This window comes from Netta rufina, assembly GCF_964035555.1.
Source record: "Netta rufina genome assembly, chromosome: 2".
NCBI classification, from domain to species: Eukaryota; Metazoa; Chordata; class Aves; order Anseriformes; family Anatidae; genus Netta; species Netta rufina.
In genome coordinates this window covers 158,026,574-158,046,104 of record NC_140124.1, presented here as the reverse complement: position 1 = coordinate 158,046,104, position 19,531 = coordinate 158,026,574, and the positions used below count along the sequence as shown (strand labels likewise).

The 19,531-nt window shown below is 52.5% G+C and overlaps 5 protein-coding genes across 5 annotated transcripts; 4 read left to right on the top strand and 1 right to left on the bottom strand.

Annotated features, from left to right (window-relative positions):
• Positions 1 to 1,171: 1,171 nt before the first annotated feature.
• Positions 1,172 to 1,492, top strand: LOC311206850 (feather keratin 1-like; the record flags this gene model as incomplete). The annotated part of the gene is made up of 1 exon (XM_084282604.1): positions 1,172 to 1,492. One exon carries the CDS (start codon positions 1,172 to 1,174, stop codon positions 1,490 to 1,492), a length of 321 nt encoding a protein of 106 aa, XP_084138730.1.
• Positions 1,493 to 7,613: 6,121 nt separating this feature from the next.
• On the top strand, positions 7,614 to 7,934 carry LOC311206845 (feather beta keratin-like; the record flags this gene model as incomplete). The annotated part of the gene is made up of 1 exon (XM_084282599.1): positions 7,614 to 7,934. The coding sequence occupies one exon, from the start codon at positions 7,614 to 7,616 to the stop codon at positions 7,932 to 7,934; it is 321 nt and encodes a 106-aa protein (XP_084138725.1).
• A 2,450-nt stretch (positions 7,935 to 10,384) lies between these two features.
• LOC311206423 (feather keratin 1-like) lies at positions 10,385 to 11,875 on the bottom strand (the record flags this gene model as incomplete). The annotated part of the gene is made up of 2 exons (XM_084281704.1): positions 10,385 to 10,725; positions 11,797 to 11,875. 2 exons carry the CDS (start codon positions 11,873 to 11,875, stop codon positions 10,385 to 10,387), a joined length of 420 nt encoding a protein of 139 aa, XP_084137830.1.
• A 2,207-nt stretch (positions 11,876 to 14,082) lies between these two features.
• LOC311206846 (feather keratin 1-like) lies at positions 14,083 to 14,403 on the top strand (the record flags this gene model as incomplete). The annotated part of the gene is made up of 1 exon (XM_084282600.1): positions 14,083 to 14,403. The coding sequence occupies one exon, from the start codon at positions 14,083 to 14,085 to the stop codon at positions 14,401 to 14,403; it is 321 nt and encodes a 106-aa protein (XP_084138726.1).
• Positions 14,404 to 18,085: 3,682 nt separating this feature from the next.
• Positions 18,086 to 18,406, top strand: LOC311206840 (feather keratin 3-like; the record flags this gene model as incomplete). Its single annotated transcript, XM_084282590.1, has 1 exon — positions 18,086 to 18,406. The coding sequence occupies one exon, from the start codon at positions 18,086 to 18,088 to the stop codon at positions 18,404 to 18,406; it is 321 nt and encodes a 106-aa protein (XP_084138716.1).
• Between the last annotated feature and the right edge of the window lie 1,125 nt (positions 18,407 to 19,531).

The window sequence follows — 19,531 nt, the reverse complement described above, 5'->3', positions numbered from 1 at the left end:
GGCCAAACCTTGTGGACAGTTCCACATGTCTGTCCTCTACCTCTAATGAGGGACAGCCTCTCTCCTGTGAGCCTCTACCATGCCTCACCAGACAGCCCAAGGGACTCCCATCAAACCGCAGGATGCCAAAGCCCTGGCTGTCAACATGCTGGCCCCAGAAAATGGAGCATTATTGAGGTGCCAATGCAACCCTTTGGGAAGCATGGCAGGACTCCCAGCGCACTTAGTCTTGTCACCCCTGAGACAGGCCCACGACTACAACACCCTGTAACGCAAACACCCGTCCTCTGCCTCCTCAGACTGCAGTCCCAGGGACAAGACAGGGAACCCGCTTGCTCCCACATACAGCCACTACGTGCAAGATGGCCATCAAGCCACCAATGTAGCACACCCAACAGGGAAAAACAAGGGCTAAACGCAGGCTGGTGAGTTGGGATGAAGGCACGGAGGGAGTGAATGTGATGCAATTGGAAGAGCATCATACCTGGCACACTTGGGAAATCCAGACCAACCTGCTGGGGATGCCAACAGCCAATGCCCCCTCCTCACAACAAAGCCACCAACCAAACCTCATGAGTGCCAAACCATGATGTCACTGATGACAATGAACCTCTCACATGCTTTAGATGCATCTTCTATTTGCTCTTTCATGAACCTTCAAGAACTAACCTTTGTTCTTTAATACGCTCACTTGAAATGTACCGCCAAGTTAAAAAGACACATCCTCAAAGGAGAAAATGAAAAGGGAGCATTGTGGGAATGACAACACATCTCAACTCATTACTTGCCAGGCTTTGGCATGCAAGAGCAGGTCATGCCATATGCTGTCATGTGCAAAGGCTCTTTTGCCCCGCAGGCACTCGGGGACCAGCATAAAAGCCAGCTCTGCTCCTCGCACTCTCACACACTCCTCCCAACGCCTTCTCCACTGCAACCAACGAGGTGAGCCTGAACCCTGATCCCCTCTCTCACCCACCCCACCAGGCCTATCTCTCCACACGCCCTCTGACCCCAGCCTCAGCAGCCAGTCCACCTCCCCTCTGTCAGGCTCCCCACAGCGCCACTCTTGGCCTTCCCACTCCCTTGGCCTCCTCCAGCAGTGCTCCACACACCCCCAACACCCTCTGAATTCACAACACCCTCTCTTCCAGGAACCCTCCACAACACAGACATGTCCTGCTACAACCTCTGCAACCCCTGCGGACCCACCCCGCTGGCTAACAGCTGCAACGAGCCCTGTGTCAGGCAGTGCGAGGACTCCCACGTCGCCATCCAGCCTTCCACCGTGGTGGTCACCCTGCCAGGACCCATCCTCAGCTCCTTCCCCCAGAACACCGCCGTTGGATCCTCCGCATCAGCTGCTGTGGGCAGCAACCTCAGCGCCCAGGGAGTGCCCATCTCCTCCGGCGGCTTCGGAGGCTTTGGCCTTGGAGGCTTTGGCTTCGGAGGCCTGGGCTGCTTCTCTGGCAGAAGAGCCTGCTACCCCTGCTAAGGACCCACGCCAACACCCCTGACAGCAGCTAACAATGCCCTGCAGCCAACTTCATGGACTGAGGATACTCTGATCTCTGGGGTCTGGGAATATCTTCCACACAATATGCCTAGCTGCTGATGGTCACTGTGCCTGCACCTCTGACCAGGGCCCTGCTGCTTGTGCTCCTTTTCACGAGTCTTCCTCAATAAAGTTCTAATGCATGCCAGCCTGACACTTCTCCTTTCTTCACACAACGCGCTCCAGTCAAAGTGACCTGGACAGGCTGGAGAAGTGGGCCCACGTGAACCACATGAGGTTCAACAAGTCCAAGTGCAGCGTGCTGCAACTGGTTCGGGGCAATCCCAGACAGGAGTACAGACTGGGAGAAGAACTCATTGAGAGCAGCCCTGCAGAGAAGGACTTGGGTTGTTCTGGTGGATGAAAGGCTCAACAGGATACAGCAACGCACACCTGCAGCCCAGAAGGCCAACTGCATGCAGTGCCGCATCAACAGAGGTGTGACCTGCAGGTCGAGTGTGTTGATTGTCCCGCTCTACTCTGTCCTTGTGTACTGTGTCTGGCTGGGATGTTAGCTTTCCCTGCAGCAGCCAATACAGTGCTGTGCTCTGCACTTGTAGCTAGAACAGCAATGTTATCACACCAGTGCTGTGTCTACGACGGAGCAGTGCTGGCACATTAGGACTCTCTCTAACTCTCCTAGGGGGTGGACAAAAAAGTGAGAAGAGAAACATCACCAGGGCAGCTGACTTAAAGCAGCCAAAGGGATATTCCATACCATATGATGTCACACTCAACAATAAAAGGTGGAAACAGAAGAGGGGAGGGCTGGGCTCTCATTGTGAAAACGTCGATCCTCCTACTGAAAATAGGCTACGTACGTTGAGGCCCTGCTTCAAGGATGTGGTCAAGCATCGCTCATCTGTGGGAAGTAGAGAGTAATTTATTTCCTCTGCACTTCCACATAACCTTTATTTGTTGTTTGTTTTTGTTTGTTTGTTTGTTTTTCCTTTTTTCCCTTCCCCCCTTTTCACCTTTCATTTTTTTCCCTTTAGTTAAATTGTTTAGTTAATATTAATCTTTCCTTAATATTTATTATTATTATTTTTACCTTTAATTAAATTATCTTTATCTCAACCCGTGAGTTCTTCTTTATTTTACTTCTTCCCCTCCTCATCTAAGGAAGGGGAGTGAGATAGCAGTTGTGGTGTTTAGCTGCCTAGCAGGGTAAAACCAGCACACCTTGTGAGGCCCCATCTGGAGTACTGCTTTCAGGTTTGGGGCCCCCAGCACAAGAAAGATGTGTACCTGTTATACTTAGTGCAGTGGAAGGCTTCAAAGAAAATCAGAGGGCTGGAGCATGTCTCCTATGAAGCAAGGCTCATAGATCCTGGGTTGTTCAGCCCGGAGAAGAAAAGGCTCCAGGGAGACTTCCTTGAGACATTTCAGTACTTGAAGGGGGCTTCTAAAAAAGATGGAGAAGGATTATTTACTCATGTAGATAATAACAGGACAAGGGGGAAATGTTTTCAATGAAAAGAGGATAGAGTTTGATTAGATATTAGGAGTAAATTCTTTACTGTGAGGGTGGTGAGGCACCAGAACAGGTTGCCAAAAGAAGCTATGAATGCCCCATTGGAGGGATCCAACTTGGAGCAGGGGCAGAGAGGGACCACGAAGGAGTGGCGGACATGAAGCAACAAGGACTGACTGCAGCCCACCTTTCATGTTGCCCTATGCCGCTTGAGGGGAGTAGGTGGAATAGGGTGGGCAGAGGTAGATATCTTTACTTTGTTTGTGTTTTGTTTCTTTCTCATTGCTCTAGCTTATTAGGAATGAATAATAAGTTTTATTAATCTCCCAGTGCTGAGCCTGTTTTGCCTGTGACTATTGTTGTTTTGTGATCTCCCTGTCCTTATCTCAACCCTTGAGCCCTTTTCATTATATTTTCTCCCACCTTTCCATTTGAGGAGGGGGAGTGAGAGAACAGTTGTGGCAGAGCTCAGCTGTCCAGATGAGTAAAACCACCACACCTGGCAAGGATGTCACCAACATCACCACAAGTGGGCACCACCTGGGCTTCCAGCGCATCACCCAAGACCTACACCCAAGACCCCCCTATTGGGGGAGGTCCCATTAGACTGGCAGCTAGCAAATGTGACGCCCATCTACAAGACAGGCTGGAGGGTAGAACCGGGGAACTATAGACCAGTCAGTTTGACCTCAGTGCCAGGGAAGCTCATGGAGGCACTTACATCACGAGGCACTTACAGGGCAACCAAGTGATCAGGCCCAGTCAGCATGGGTTTATGAAAGGCAGGTCCTGCTTGACGAACCTGATCTCCTTCTATGACAAAGTGACGCGCTTGGTGGATGAGGGAAAGGCTGCGGATGTCATCTACCTTGACTTCTGCAAGGCTTTTGACACTATTTCCCACAACATTCTTCTCAAGAAACTGGCTGCTTGTGGCTTGGACTGGTGTACGCTTCGTTGAGTTAAAAACTGGCTGGATAGCCGGGCCCAAAGAGTCGTGCTGAATGGAGTCAAATCCAGTTGGAGGCTGGTCACTAATGGTGACCCCTAGGGCTTGGTATTGGGGCCGGTCCTCTTTAATACCTTTATCGATGATCTGGATGAGGGCAGTGAGTGCACCCTCAGTAAGTTCGCAGATGACACCAAGTTACGTGCGTGTGTTGATCTGCTTGAGGGTAGGAAGGCTCTGCAGAAGAATCTGGATAGGCTGGACCTATGGGCTGAGGTCAACTGTATGAGGTTCAACAAGGCCGAGTGCCGGGTCCTGCACCTGGGGCACAACAACCCCAAGCAGAGCTACAAGCTGGGACATGAGTGGACAGCTGCCAGGCGGATAAGGACCTGGGAGTATTGGTTGATAGTCGGCTGAATATGAGCCAGCAGTGTGTTTAGGTGGCCAAGAAGGCCAACAGCGTCCTGGCTTGTATAAGAAGCAGTGTGGCCAGCAGGTCTAGGGAAGTGTTTGTCCCCCTGTACTTGCCTCTGGTGAGGCTGCACCTCGAGTACCGTGTTCAGTTTTGGGCCCCTCGCTACAAGAAGGACATGGAGGTGCTCGAGAGAGTCCAGAGAAGGGCAGCGAAGCTGGTGAGGCGTCTGGAGAACAAATCCAAGGAGGAGCGGCTGAGGGAGCTGAGTTTGTTAAGCCTGGAGAAAAGGAGACTCAGAGGCGACCTTATCACTCTTTATAAGTACATTAAAGCAGGCTGTAGCGAGGTGGGGGTTGGTCTATTCTCCCACGTGCCTGGTGACAGAACAAGGGGGAACGGGCTAAAGTTGTGCCAGAGGTGTTTTAGGTTGGATATTAGGAAGAACTTCTTTACTGAGAGGGTTGTGAGGCATTGGAATGGGCTGCCCAGGGAAGTGGTGGAGTCACCATCCCTGGGGGTTAAAAGAGGTTTAGATGTTGAACTTAGCGATATGGTTTAGTGGAGGACTTACAATAAGGTCAGAGGTTGGACTAGGTGGTCTTGAGATCTCTTCCAACCTAGACAATTCTGTGATTCTATGATTCTGTGATATATGTGCCCAACTAAAGCCTTGGGCACTCTAAGGCTCTTCTGACTATGCCCTCTTAAACAATCTCCTCATGTCAGCACAACTTGACCTGATTTCTTCTGCAACATGATCCTACGCCTTCACAACAAACATTATCACAGAGTCGTATATGTAGAATGTCAGTCACTTCTACATAGAAGATTCTGCAGATGGTCACATCGGATGTGTTCTTCATAAATCCATGATTGTTGAATTTATTATTGATGCTCCGAAGGCCTTGGCTGCTTCTCCAGCAGAAGACGCTGCTACACCTGCGAAAGACCCACGCCAACGTCCCTGACTGAAGCCTTCAAGACTGTGCAAGCCACTTCTCAGAGTGAGGATGCATCTCTGTGCTGTTCGTGGGTTCACCAGCCACAGTTCTACTTCTCATGGTACTCCACACACAAGTAGGAAAGGGGGCCAGTCCGTGCTGCATGGTAACATGGCTGATCAACAGTCTACTCTCATTTCCTTCTACTCCTACCACTGTCTTCCATGTCCAGTACTCTCCACTGCAATGACGTGCTCGCAGCCACAAACCCACCCAGCACCTTCCATGTCTTGATTCTATTGCACTGCAGGAAGAACTTGGGGCTCTGGGAAAATCTGCTCTACAATGGGACACAGCCTGACTACTTGCACTACTTGCAGCACAGAACAGGCCCCTTCTACTCTCACATCTTTGCACTCTTTTTCCACAACAAAGTTCTTGTGTATGTCAGCCTGTGATATCTTCTCTTCCTTTCTGCTCCCAAAACTCCTTCAACTTCACTCAAAATAAAGCAAAGATCAGAAGGCTGGCTGGGCCCAAGCCTGTTGATGTTCAAGAAGGATCTGGACAGCACTCTTACATATATATCCTTGTTTTTAAAGAGGATTCTCACGGGTTTGACAGATGGACCACTTAGCAGACAACTGATTGGCTGGATGAGAACATTCAAGGAGTTGTGGGCAACAGCTCAATGCTCATATAGAGACCAGGGAGGAGTGCTTTCTTTCAGGATTTTGTCCTGGGACCAGTATTTGACCTCTTTGTCACTAATATGCATGGTGGTATTGAGCAGGCACTCAGCAAGTTTGCTTAGCCATTTATAACACACCAGTAACTAAAACAGGCCTACAGGAATCTTAGAATTAACATGCCTTCCCACTGAAAACATTCGATCATTTAATGATTCTTACACACACATTCAAGAACTATTTTTTGGCCTTTAATACTGACACTTGAAATGCACTGCCATGATAATTGGCCATGTCCTGAATAGCAGGACCCAAAAAGGGAACATTTGAGGTAAGAAAACACACCCCACTTCATTACTCAACTTACTGTCAACTAGAAGCCACAGATCCCTTTCTGTGGGGCAGCTCCCCAGTACCTCATCCCCCGGTCTGTACATACACTAGGACAGGTTACCATGCCCCAGGTGCAGAATCTGGTACTTACTCTTCTTAAACTTCGTATGACTGGTGATTGCACAGCCCTGTGGTCTGTCAAGAACTCTTTGCACAACCTCCCCACCCTTGAGGGAGACAACAGCAACGCCTTATTTCATATAATCTGTAAACTTACTTAGTACTCATTTGAGTCCTGTATCCAGACCATGTGCAAAAACATCAAAGAAAACTGGGTCTAAAATGGAGTCCTAGGAAACACGACTAGTGACTGGGAGCAAGCGTGATGAACCCCCCTTTACTACAACTCCTTGAATTTGACCAGTCAGCCAACAGTCCACCAACTGTGTTATGTATTTATCTACGTACATGCTGGACATTTTGTCCCGGAGGATGTTGTGAGAAACAGTATCAAAAGGTATGCTGAAATCCAAAGAAATTGCATCTACTGCCTTCCTTTGGTCTATTAGATGGGTAACCTTGTCATAAAAGGAAGTGGCTGCACCTCATGCCCAGCGCATGCAAGAAGCCCCTCCTCACAACAGAGCCGCAATCACACCACATGAGAGCAGCACCATGAGCTCACTGAAAACACTGCTCCTCTCCTATGCTTGGGTCACGTCTTCTGCCCGCTTTGACATGCACCTTCAAGAGCAATCCTCTGGCCTCTAATACTTTGACGTAAAAGGTGCCACCATTGCCAAACGGACATGTCCTCCAGAGAAGGACATGAAAATTGAGTGTTGCAGGATCAAAAACATGCCCCACCTCATTACTTGCCAGGCTTTGGAATGCAAGAGCAGGTCATGCCAAATGCTGTCATGCGCAAAGGCTCTCTTGCCCCATGGGCACTCAAGGACGAGCATAAAAGCCGGCCCTGCGTGTGGCACCCTCACACACTCCTCCCAACACCTTATCCCCTGTGACCAACAAGGTGAGCCTGAACCCCTCTCCCCTCCTTCACCCACCCCACTAGGCCTATCTCTCCACATGCCCTCTGCCCCCAGCCTCAGCAGCCCTTCTGCCACCACTAAGCCATACTTCCCATAACCCCAGGCCACCCCAATCCCTTGGCTTCCCCCAGAACCACTCCTCATGTACCCAACACCCCCCGCCTCACCAACACCCTCTCTTCCAGGCACCCTCCACAACACAGACATGTCCTGCTACGACATCTGCCGCCCCTGCGGACCCACCCCGCTGGCTAACAGCTGCAACGAGCCCTGTGTCAGGCAGTGCGAGGACTCCCATGTCGTCATCCAGCCTCCTGCTGTGCTGGTCACCCTGCCAGGACCCATCCTCAGCTCCTTCCCCCAGAACACCGCCGTTGGATCCTCTGCATCAGCTGCCGTGGGCAGCAACCTCAGCGCCCAGGGAGTGCCCGTCTCCTCCGGTGGCTTCGGAGGCTTTGGCCTTGGAGGCTATGGCTTCGGAGGCCTGGGCTGCTTCTCTGGCAGAAGAGCCTGCTACCCCTGCTAAGGACCCACGCCAACACCCCTGACAGAAGCCTCCAACACCACGGAAGACAGTTCTCGGCCTGAAGACTCTCCTCTGTGCTTCTCATGGCACACGGGCTCACCAGCCGCGGCTCATCACTCCATGGCACAACAAAGCAAGCAAGGAAGGAAGGGGCCATCCCATGCTGTCAGGAAACATGGCCAACATGCCTCCTTCTTTCTCCCTCTTTCTCCTTTCCTCAGCACCACCACCTACGGCCGCTACTCTCTGCTGCTATGACTGGTTCATAAGCCAAATGCCACCATGGATTGAGACTCTCTCTGCTACTCTCCTCATTAGGACAGGAAGTTCTCAGTGCTCTGGGGAAATGTGCTGTAGACAAGGGAGAGCAGCTGGTGGTCACTCTAATAGCACCTCATACCCTGGCACTTGTATTGTGGCTCCTTCCTTTCATTTTTTTTTCCCCTCAATAAAATCTATCTGCATCCCATCCTGACATTCGTCCCCTTCCTTTTTTCAACCCAATGCTCTTTCCAGTTCACCTACTACCAACTCGTTGCTCAAGAGGCCATTGGGTGGGGTTGTAAAGGCCCACTGAACCTCCCCTCTCAAGGATGTCATCACCAACAACACAGGTGGGCACCAGCTGGTTTTCCAGCCCATCATCAATACATATGGATGACCACACTAAGGGGTGTACACATGTCATGGAATTAGATTTTACACTGCTTTAATAGAGCAGCAATTTGGGATTTATTTTATATTTTGAGGTATAGATGGTATGATTTTTAACAGCTCTTCATCAACCTTTGATCATCTGAGAATTTAACAGAATTATTTTAATGGGATTTGCTACAATAGAAACAGTGACTTAAAGGCTCAAGAATGGCAAGGTTCAGCTGAGACTTACTGCAGGGTTCTTGGGGGTATTTAAATTCAGTCATGCACTTCCAAAATACCCCTTGGAGTGAATTACTCACCCTAATTCCTTGTTGGTGTTTGTCTGCATCTGACTCCTCAAGGGGTCAGCCCTTAGATGCGCTTCCTTTAGGGGTATGCTGTGAGGCGTGCCCTTTGTCCTGGCACCAGGCAGTAACTAAATTTAGTCTGACTCCCTTGTCTTCGTTCCCGCCCATCCGGGATTTAGAACAAGGAGCAGATTCAGCCTGAGCATCCTTCTCTGCGGGTTGAAAGCGCCCAGCTCTCTCACCTTCTTCTCATATCGAAGAAGCTCCGGGCCCTTCAGCATCTTGGTAGCAATGCACTGGAATTGCTCCAGCCTGTCTGCTTCCAGCTTTCACTGGGGCACCTCAAACTGGACAAAGGACTCCACAAGAGGCCTCACCGGTGCTGAGGAGAGATGACGGAGCACCTTCCTCAATTTGCTGGCAACGCTCTTCCCCATGCACTCCTGGAGCCTGGTGGCCTCTTTTGCCACAAGGCTGCATTGCTGACTCAAGGTTCTGCTCAGCAAACCCGCCTGCCACTATAAGTCTGGTTACATTCAATGTATGTTGAATTATCACCATCATGCATGCACACTTAATGCAATAAGCATTATAAGCACAATTACACAATCACGATCACAGATTCACAAATAAGAGAATACACTTTCAGTCTAGTAAATCAGAAGCAACAGGAGTACAAGTCCTTGTTCACCAAAAGGCCATGCTTTGGTTATCAGTTTGAGCCAGAGCTGCCCATGTAGTCTGTCAGTTCCACAATACTATCCGGTTCCTGATCCCTGAAGAGACGTCACAGAGTCTGGCCACAGTGCCTTTGCTTTGCTCCACTCTCCATACTATGTTTTTTAGACTCAGCACACCAAGATTCCCTGGTGTTACAGATACCTAGGGTTGCAGGCCTTGTTGCCAAAGACAATACCATGTAAGTACTTCATTGCGTATCCTCCTCATCTGAGCCTTAAAGTTTCCTCAACACTGAACCATCACTTAAGAAGTGGACAACTGTTTAGCTTCACTGAGTAACCTCTGGCAATTATTCTATTCTAAATGTCAAATATATGTCTCTCCATTCTAGCGAGACATCAGTCACACTAAACTCTCAACTAAATTCTTAAGACAAGCTAGCTGTTCTGCGCAACACTTGGCATGTGACCATGCAGGCAACTCCTTATCTGCTGAGTGGCCCATCATGTATTTCCCTGGTAGTGAGAAGGAACTATGTAAGAGCATTGTCCAAATGCTTCTTGAACACAAAGAGGCTTGGGCACTGATGGCCCCGCTTTTTGTTTTTGTTTTTTTTTGTCGGGTGAAGTTGGAAAAGCATTGGGAGAAGACAGGAAGAGGAGGAATCTCAGGATGCAGATTGATTTATTGAGGAAAACAAGAAACTGAGGGAGCTGCAGCTGGTGAGCCCGTGTGCCATGAGAAGCACTGAGGTGCATCCTCAGTCTGAGAGCTGGCGGGCACAGTGTTGGAGGCTGCTGTCAGGGGTGTTGGCGTGGGTCCTTAGCAGGGGTAGCAGGCTCTTCCGCCAGAGAAGCAGCCCAGGCCACCCAAGCCATAGCCCCCAAAGCCAAAGCCTCCGAATCCCCCAGAGGAGATGGGCACTCCCTGGGCGCTGAGGTTGCTGCCCACGGCAGCTGATGCGGAGGATCCAACGGCGGTGTTCTGGGGAAAGGAGCTGAGGATGGGTCCTGGCAGGGTGACCAGCACGGCAGGAGGCTGGATGACGACGCGGGAGTTCTCGCACTGCCTGACACAGGGCTCATTGCAGCTGTTAGCCAGCGGGGTGGGTCCGCAGGGGCGGCAGATATCGTAGCAGGACATGTCTGTGTTGTGGAGGGTGCCTGGAAGAGAGGGTGTTGGGAAGGCGGAAGGTGTTGGGGGTGTTTGGAGCAGAGCTGGGGGAGGCCAAGGCACTAGGGAGGCCTGGGGTAGTGTGGAGCATGGCTTTGGGGAGGCAGAAGGGCTGCTGAGGCTGGTGGAGTGGCCGCTAGAGAGAAGGCTGGTCAGATGGGTGAAGGATGGGAGTGGGGTTCAGGCTCACCTCGTTGGTTGCAGGGGAGAAGGCGTCAGGAGGAGTGTGTGAGTGTGCTACGCGCAGGGTCTGCTTTTATGCTGGTCCCCGAGTGCCTTTGGGGCAAGAAACCCTTTGTGCATGACTGCAATTAGCGTGAGCTGCTCTTACATTCCAAAGCCTGGCAAGTAATGAGGTGGGGTGTGTTGTTGTTCCCACAACACTCTGGTGTCCTTTTTCTCCTGTTGAGGATGTGTCTTTGTGGCCATGGTGGCAGCTTTTAAGTGAGAGTGGCTCTTTGGGTGGATTTGCATGGAGCGTGCATTTGAGGGCAGTCAGCAGATGCGGCCAAAGTATGGGAGAGGTGGGGTGTCATGAAGTGAGATCATGGCATGTCAATCGTTTGGTGCTGTTTGCGGCTGCATTGTTGCGAGGAGGGGGCCCTATTTGCTCGTGTCACCGTACTGCAGGCTGGTCTGGGCTTCCCAGATGTGCTGGGCACGAGGCGCTGGTACTGGTTTCACACTCGCTCCCTCCTTGCCATCCTGCCCACTCCCTATGCTTGTATTTATTCCTCATCTTTCACATTGGGTGTGCTTCATCAGTCAGTGGCTTGGTGGCCTTTGTGCTTGGAAGGTCCTTTTGTGGGAGAAGGGAGGCTGCGTGTTTTCTTCTTGTGTCAGCTTAGGGGTGGTAGTTTGATCATGTGGAGGAGAGGTGTTTGAGACAGCAGGACGTTGTCCTCTCAGGCCTGGTTGAGAGCTTGCAAGCCCTGAGCTGAGGGGCAGTGGTTTGTCAGGGAGACTGAGGCAGAGCTTTTGGGGTCTTGTTCAGTGCTGAGCGTCCAAGGGTGAGGCCCTTTCCCTGCGTAGGCTTTGATGGTAAGACGCAGGGTTTGGACCCGGCAGCGGGCAATTGGAGGCATGCATGGTGCGCAGGTCCGCAGCTGTGAGCACCTCCTGGCTGGGTGGTCCTGGCATTGCTGCCGATTAGCAAGGCCTGTCCCCGTTCGGCTGAGGTGGATTTGGCTTGCTGCTGAAGTGAGTAGTGTTGGTTTCTGAGGACAATGAAGCACGGTAGGAAGAGGGGCTGTGCAACTGGGTGTGCCATGGTCCGTGAGGCCTACTGCATTGAAGCCACGAATGCTGAGGGCACAGTGTGGTGTCCTTACAAGGCCACTACTAATTCTCTTGGAAAGGTCCTGGTGAGTGGGAGAGGCTCCTGAAGGCTGGAAGAGACTCACCCCGCTCCTCTGTTCAAGAAGGTGAAGAAGGAAGGTGTGCGCAGCCAGAGGCTGGTTGTCCTGACTTCAGTCGCTGGGAAGGTTCTAAAGGAAATCCACCCAGAAAGCGCTGTCAAGCAGACGAAGAACCAGAATGTGATGGGCAGTAGTCAGCAAGGATTTACATACGGAAAGTCACGCGAGAACCTCCTCAGCGTCTTCTATGTTGAAGTGACTAGCTTGGTGGATGGGGAAAAAGCAGTGCCTGATGCTCAACTTTAGTAAAGCCTGTATGTAGTAAGGGCTTTCTTTGGCTCTTGCTCCCATGACACGCTCATAGAGAAGCAGACAAAATATAGGTTAGATAAAGGCACAGAGGTGGGCTGAAAGGTGGCCGATTGCTTGGGTGCAGAGGCTTGTGCTGAGTGGCACAGAGCGGTCTTGGAAGCAAGGACCTAGCGGTGTGGGTCAGGGCTCAGCAGTGAGGCCAGCACTGTTCCATATCCTCATTAGTGAGGTGGGTAATGGAATGGAGTGACCCCACAGGAAGTCTGCAGATGACCCAAGACACGGAGGAGCGACTGATGCACGTGATGAACGTGGCACCATTCAGAATGATGTGCAGAGGTTGGAGAACTGGGCAGAGAGGAACATCATGAAGTTGCAGAAGGGACAAAGCAAATTGCTGCCTCTAGGGAGGACTAACGCCGAGCAGCAGGACATGGGGTTGTCTGACAAAGGGGCAGGCAGCCTTGCCGAGCTGGACCTTGTGTTGCTGTTGGAGAGCAAGCTGATGATCAATCAGCAATGCAGTCTTCCGGCAAAAGAGGCCACCAGGCTCCAGAAAGGCATGGCGAAGAGCGTTGCCAGCAAATTGAGGAAGACGCACTGTCATCTCTCCTCAGCACTGGTGAGGCCCCTTGTGGAGTCCTTTGTCCAGTTTGAGGCGCCCCAGTGGAAGGTCGAAGCAGACAGGCTGGAGCAATTCCAGAGCGTTCCTACCAAGATGCTGAAGGGTCTGGAGCCTCTTCAGTATGAGGAGAAGGTGTGAGAGCTGGGTGTTTTCAGCCCGCAGAGAAGGGTGCTCAGGCTGAATCTGCTCCTTGTTCTAAATCCCAGATGGGCGGGAACGAAGACAAGGGAGCCAGACCACCCGCAAGCTGCCAAAAGAAGAAAAATCACAACCTCCCTTCTCCCACAAAAGACCATCCAAGCACAAAGGCCACCAAGTCGCCAACTGATGTATGACACCCAGTGTGAAAGATGAGGAATGAACACAAGCGTAGGGAGTGGGCAGGATGGCAAGGAGGGAGCAACTGTGACATCAGTGCCAGCGCCTCATGCCCAGCACATCTGGGAAGCCCAGACCAGCCTGCAGTACGGTGACACGAGCAAATAGGGCCCCCTCCTCACAACAATGCAGCCGCAAGCAGCACCGCACGAGTGACACGTCATGACCTCACTTCATGACACCCCACCTCTCCCATGCTTTGGCCGCATCTGCTGACTGCCCTCAAACGCACGCAAGGTAGCAATCCTCAACAGGAGAAAAGGACACCAGAGCGTTGTGGGAATGACAACACACCCCACCTCATTACTTGCCAGGCTTAGGCATGTAAGAGCAGCTCATGCCAAATGTTGTCATGCGCAAAGGGTTTCTTGCCCAAAGGCACTCAAGGACCAGCATAAAAGCCGGCTCTGTGCCTCGAACCCTCACACACTCCTCCCGACGCCTTCTCCCCCGCGACCAACAAGGTGAGCCTGAACCCCACTCCTATCATTCGCCCACCTGACCACGCAGCCTCTCCCCCTAGCCTCAGCAGCCCTTCTGCCTCCCCAAAGCCATGCTCCACACTACCCTTGGCCTTCCCACTCCCTAGGCCTCCCCCACCACTGCTCCAAACACCCATAACACCCTCCGCCTTCCCAACACCCTCTCTTACAGGCGAACTCCACAACACAGAAATGTCCTGCTACGACATCTTCCGCCCCTGCGGACCCACCCCGCTGGCTAACAGCTGCAACGAGCCCTGTGTCAGGCAGTGCGAGGACTCCCGCGTCGTCATCCAGCCTCCTGCCGTGCTGGTCACCCTGCCAGGACCCATCCTCAGCTCCTTCCCCCAGAACACCGCCGTTGGATCCTCCGCATCAGCTGCTGTGGGCAGCAACCTCAGCGCCCAGGGAGTGCCCATCTCCTCTGGGGGATTCGGAGGCTTTGGCTTTGGGCGCTATGGCTTGGGTGGCCTGGGCTGCTTCTCTGGCGGAAGAGCCTGCTACCCCTGCTAAGGACCCACGCCAACACCCCTGACAGCAGCCTCCAACACTGTGCCCGTCAGCTCTCAGGCTGAGGACGCTCCTCTGTGCTGCTCATGGCACACGGGCTCACCAGTTGCGGCTCATCATTCCATGACACAACAAAGCAAGCAAGCAAGGAAGGAGCCAGCCCATGCTGTCAGGAAACATGGCCAGCATACCTCCTTCTTTCTTCCTCTTTCACCTTTCCGTAGCAACACTACCTATGGCCACTATTCTCTGCTGCAATGCCTTGCTCACTAGCACAATCCCTCTGGAAACCTGGGGCTGCTCCTACCACGGGGTAGGGTGACCTTGGGGCTCTGGGAAAATCTGCTCTACGCAAGGAACATAGGCTGGTGGTCGCCTTCCAGGCTTCTCAGAATATGCACCTTGACGCTCCCTCTGTTTCATGTTTTCCTCAATAAAATCAATCTGCATCCCATATCCTCAGATGCCTCCTCTTGCTTTCTTCTCCCAACGCTCTTCCAACTTCACCCGACAAAAAGAACAAAAAGCAGGGCTCAAGTGGCCGTCAGGGCCCAAGCCTCTTGGTGTTCAAGAAGCATTTGGACAATGCTCTTACATAGCTCCTTCTCACTACCATGGAAAGACATGATGGGCCACTCAGCAGATAAGGAGTTGTGTGGATGGTCACATCTCAAGAGTTGCGCTCAACAGCTCAGTGCCCAGGTGGACACCAGGGAGGAGTGGTGTCCTTCTGGGGTCTCTACTGAGGCCAGTATTATTTAACAGAATTGTCCCTCACACGGACACCACACATATGGGGCGAGACTCACAGAATCACAGAATTGTCGAGGTTGGAAGAGATCTCAAGACCACCTAGTCCAACCTCTGACCTTATTGTAAGTCCTCCACTAAACCATATCGCTAAGTTCAACATCTAAACGTCTTTTAACCTCCAGGGATGGTGACTCCACCACTTCCCTGGGCAGCCCATTCCAATGCCTCACAACCCTCTCAGTAAAGAAGTTCTTCCTAATATCCAACCTAAAACGCCTCAGGCACAACTTTAGCCCGTTCCCCCTTGTTCTGTCACCAGGCACGTGGGAGAATAGACCAACCCCCACCTCGCTACAGCCTGCTTTAATGTACTTATAAAGAGTGATAAGGTCGCCTCTGAGTCTCCTTTTCTCCAGGCTTAACAAACTCAGCTCCCTCAGCCGCTCCTCCTTGGATTTGTTCTCCAGACACCTCACCAGCTTCGCTGCCCTTCTCTGGACTCTCTCGAGCACCTCCATATCCTTCTTGTAGCGAGGGGCCCAAAACTGAACATGGTACTCGAGGTGCAGCCTCACCAGAGGCAAGTACAGGGGGACAAACACTTCCCTAGACCTGCTGGCCACACTGCTTCTTATACAAGCCAGGACGCTGTTGGCCTTCTTGGCCACCTAAACACACTGCTGGCTCATATTCAGCCGACTATCAACCAATACTCCCAGGTCCTTATCCGCCTGGCAGCTGTCCAACCACTCATGTCCCAGCCTGTAGCTCTGCTTGGGGTTGTTGTGCCCCAGGTGCAGGACCCGGCACTTGGCCTTGTTGAACCTCATACAGTTGACCTCAGCCCATCGGTCCAGCCTATCCAGATCCTCCTGCAGAGCCTTCCTACCCTCAAGCAGATCAACACACGCACCTAACTTGGTGTCATCTGCGAACTTACTGAGGGTGCACTCACTGCCCTCATGCAGATCATCAACGAAGATCTTAAAGGGGACCAGCCCCAGTACCGAGCCCTGGGGAATGCTACTAGTGACCGGCCTCCAACTGGATTTGACTCCATTCAGCACGACTCTTTGGGCCCGGCTATCCAGCCAGTTTTTAACTCAACGAAGCGTACGCCAGTCCAAGCCATGATCAGACAGTTTCTTGAGGAGAATGTTGTGGGAAACGGTGTCAAAAGCCTTGCTGAAGTCAAGGTAGACCACGTCCACAGCCTTTCCCTCTTCCACCAAGCGCGTCACTTTGTCATAGAAGGAGATCAGGTTCGTCAAGCAGGACCTGCCTTTCATAAACCCATGCTGACTGGGCCTGATCACCTGGTTGCCCTGTAAGTGCCGCGTGGTGACACCCAAGATAATCTGCTCCATGAGCTTCCCTGGCACTGAGGTCAAACTGACAGGCCTAGAGTTTCCTGGGTCTACCCCCCAGCCCTCCTTGTAATTGGCCTCACGTTTGCTAGCCACCAGTCGACTGGTAGCTCCCCCGATAGTCAGGACTGTTGATAAATGATGGTAAGCGGCTTGGCCAGCTCCTCCGCCAGTTCTCTCAGTATCCTCAGGTGGATCCCATCTGGCCCCATCTACTTGCGTACATCCAAGCGCCGGAGAAGGTCGCCAACCATTTTCTCATGGATAGGGAGAGCCACATTCTGCTCCTCATCCCCTTCCACCAGCTCAGGGTACTGGGTATCCAGAGAGCAACTGGCTTTGCCGCTAAAGACTGAGGCAAAGAAGGCATTAAGCACCTCCGCCTTTTCCTCATCTTTTGTAACTAAGTTCCCCCTGCATCCAGCAAAGGCTGGAGGTTCTCCTTAGTCCTCCGTTTTGCATTCATGTATTTGTAGAAACATTTTTTGTTGTCTTTGATGGCAGCAACCAGATTGAGCTCCAGATGAGCTTTGCCCTTTCTAATTTTGTCCCTGCACTGCCTCGCAACATCGTTATAGTCCTCCTGAGTGGCCCGCCCTCTTTTCCAAAGACTGTAATCCCTCTTTTTCCTCCTAAGCTCAAGCCACAATTCTCTGTAGAGCCACGCCGGCCTTCATCCCAACAGGCTTGTCTTTGGGCACGTGGGGACGGACCGCTCCTGCGCCATTAAGATTGCCTTCTTGAAGAGCGCCCAGCCTTCCTGGACTCCTCTGCCCCTCAGAACCGCCTCCCAAGGGACTCTACCAACCAGTGTCCTGAAAAGTTCAAAGTCAGTCCTCCGGAAGTCCAATCCAGTGGTTTTACTGGTCCCCTTCCTAGCTTCTCCAAGAATGGAGAACTCTAGCATTTCACGGTCACTCTGCCCAAGACAGTTTCCAACCACAACAATGCAGCCGCAAACAGCACCGCACGAGTGACACGCCATGACCTCACTTCATGACACCCCACCTCTCCCATGCTTTGGCCGCGTCTGCTGACTGCCCTCAAACGCACGCTCCATGCAAAGCCACCCAAAGAGCCACTCTCACTAAAAAGCTGCCGCCACGGCCACAAAGACACATCCTCAACAGGAGAAAAGGACACCAGAGCATTGTGGGAAAAACAACACACCCCACCTCATTACTTGCCAGGCATTATCATGTAAGAGCAGCTCACGCAAGGTGTTGTCATGCACAAAGGGTTTCTTGCCCCAAAGGCACTCGGGGACCAGCATAAAAGCCGACCCTGCGCGTAGCACCCTCACACACTCCTCCCGACGCCTTCTCCCCTGCGACAAGAAAGGTGAGCTTGAACCCCACTCCCATTCTTCACCCACCCAACCAGCCTTATCTCACTACCCAACGTCTCTCCCCAGCCTCAACAGCCCTTCTGCCTCCCCAAACCTATGCTCCACAATACCCCAGGCCTTCCCGCTCCCTTGGCCTCCCCCAGCACCGCTCCACACACCCACAACACCCTCAGCCTTCACAACAGCCTCTCTTCCAGGCACTCTCCACACCACAGACATGTCCTGCTACGACATCTGCCGCCCCTGCGGACCCACCCCGCTGGCTAACAGCTGCAACGAGTCCTGTGTCAGGCAGTGCGAGGACTCCCGCGTCGTCATCCAGCCTCCTGCCGTGCTGGTCACCCTGCCAGGACCCATCCTCAGCTCCTTCCCCCAGAACACTGCCGTTGGATCCTCCGCATCAGCTGCCGTGGGCAGCAACCTCAGCGCCCAGGGAGTGCCCATCTCCTCCGGCGGCTTTGGAGGCTTTGGCCTTGGAGGCTTTGGCTTCGGAGGCCTGGGCTGCTTCAACGGCGGAAGAGCCTGCTACCCCTGCTAAGGACCCACGCCAACACCCCTGACAGCAGCCTCCAACACTGTGCCCGCCAGCTCTCAGGCTGAGGACGCTCCTCTGTGCTGCTCATGGCACACGGGCTCACCAGTTGCGGCTCATCATTCCATGGCACAAGAAAGCCAGCAAGGAAGGAAGGGACCAGCCCTTGCTGTCAGGAAACATGGCCAACATACCTCCTTCTTTCTTCCTCTTTCTCCTTTCCGTAGCACCACCACCTACAGCTGCTACTCTCTGCTGCAATGCCTTGCTCACTAGCACAATCCCTCCGGAATCCTGGGGCTGCTCCTACCACGGGGTAGGGAGACCTTGGGGCTCTGGGAAAATCTGCAAGGGACATAGGCTGGTGGTCGCCCTCCAGGCTCCTCAGAATATGCACCTTGACGCTCCCTCTGTTTCATGTTTTCCTCAATAAAATCAATCTGCATCCCATATCCTCAGATGCCTCCTCTTGCTTTCTTCTCCCAACGCTCTTCCAACTTCACCCAACAAAAAGAACAAAGAGCAGGGCTCAAGTGGCCATCAGGGCCCAAGCCTCTTGGTGTTCAAGTAGCCTTTGGACAACGCTCTTACATAGCTCCTTCTCACTACCATGGAAAGACATGATGGGCCACTCAGCAGATAAGGAATTGTGTGCATGGTCACATCTCAAGAGTTGCGCTCAACAGCTCGGTGCCCAGGTGGACACCAGGGAGGAGTGGTGTCCCTCTGGGGTCTCTACTGAGGCCATTCGTATTTAACAGAGTTGTCCTGCACACGGACACCACACGTTTTGTGTGAGACTCCTCGTGGATTGTGTATGCTGCTTTGCGACGTCCCTGACCCACTGGGTCATCAGCTCCATAATCACGGCTGTTTCTCACTGAGTGAGAGTGGCTCTTTAAGTGGATCTGCATGGAGCGTACATTTGAGGGCAGTCGGCAGACGCGGCCAAAGCATGGGAGAGGTGGGGTGTCATGAAGTGAGGTCATGGCGTGTCACTCGTGCGGTGCTGTTTGTGGCTTCATTGCTGCGAGGAGGGGGCCCTAGTTGCTGGCCTCACCATAATACTCCCACATTGACAACAGATGCAGCCACAGAATCCCTTCCGTTTGGAAGTAACCTCTGGAGACC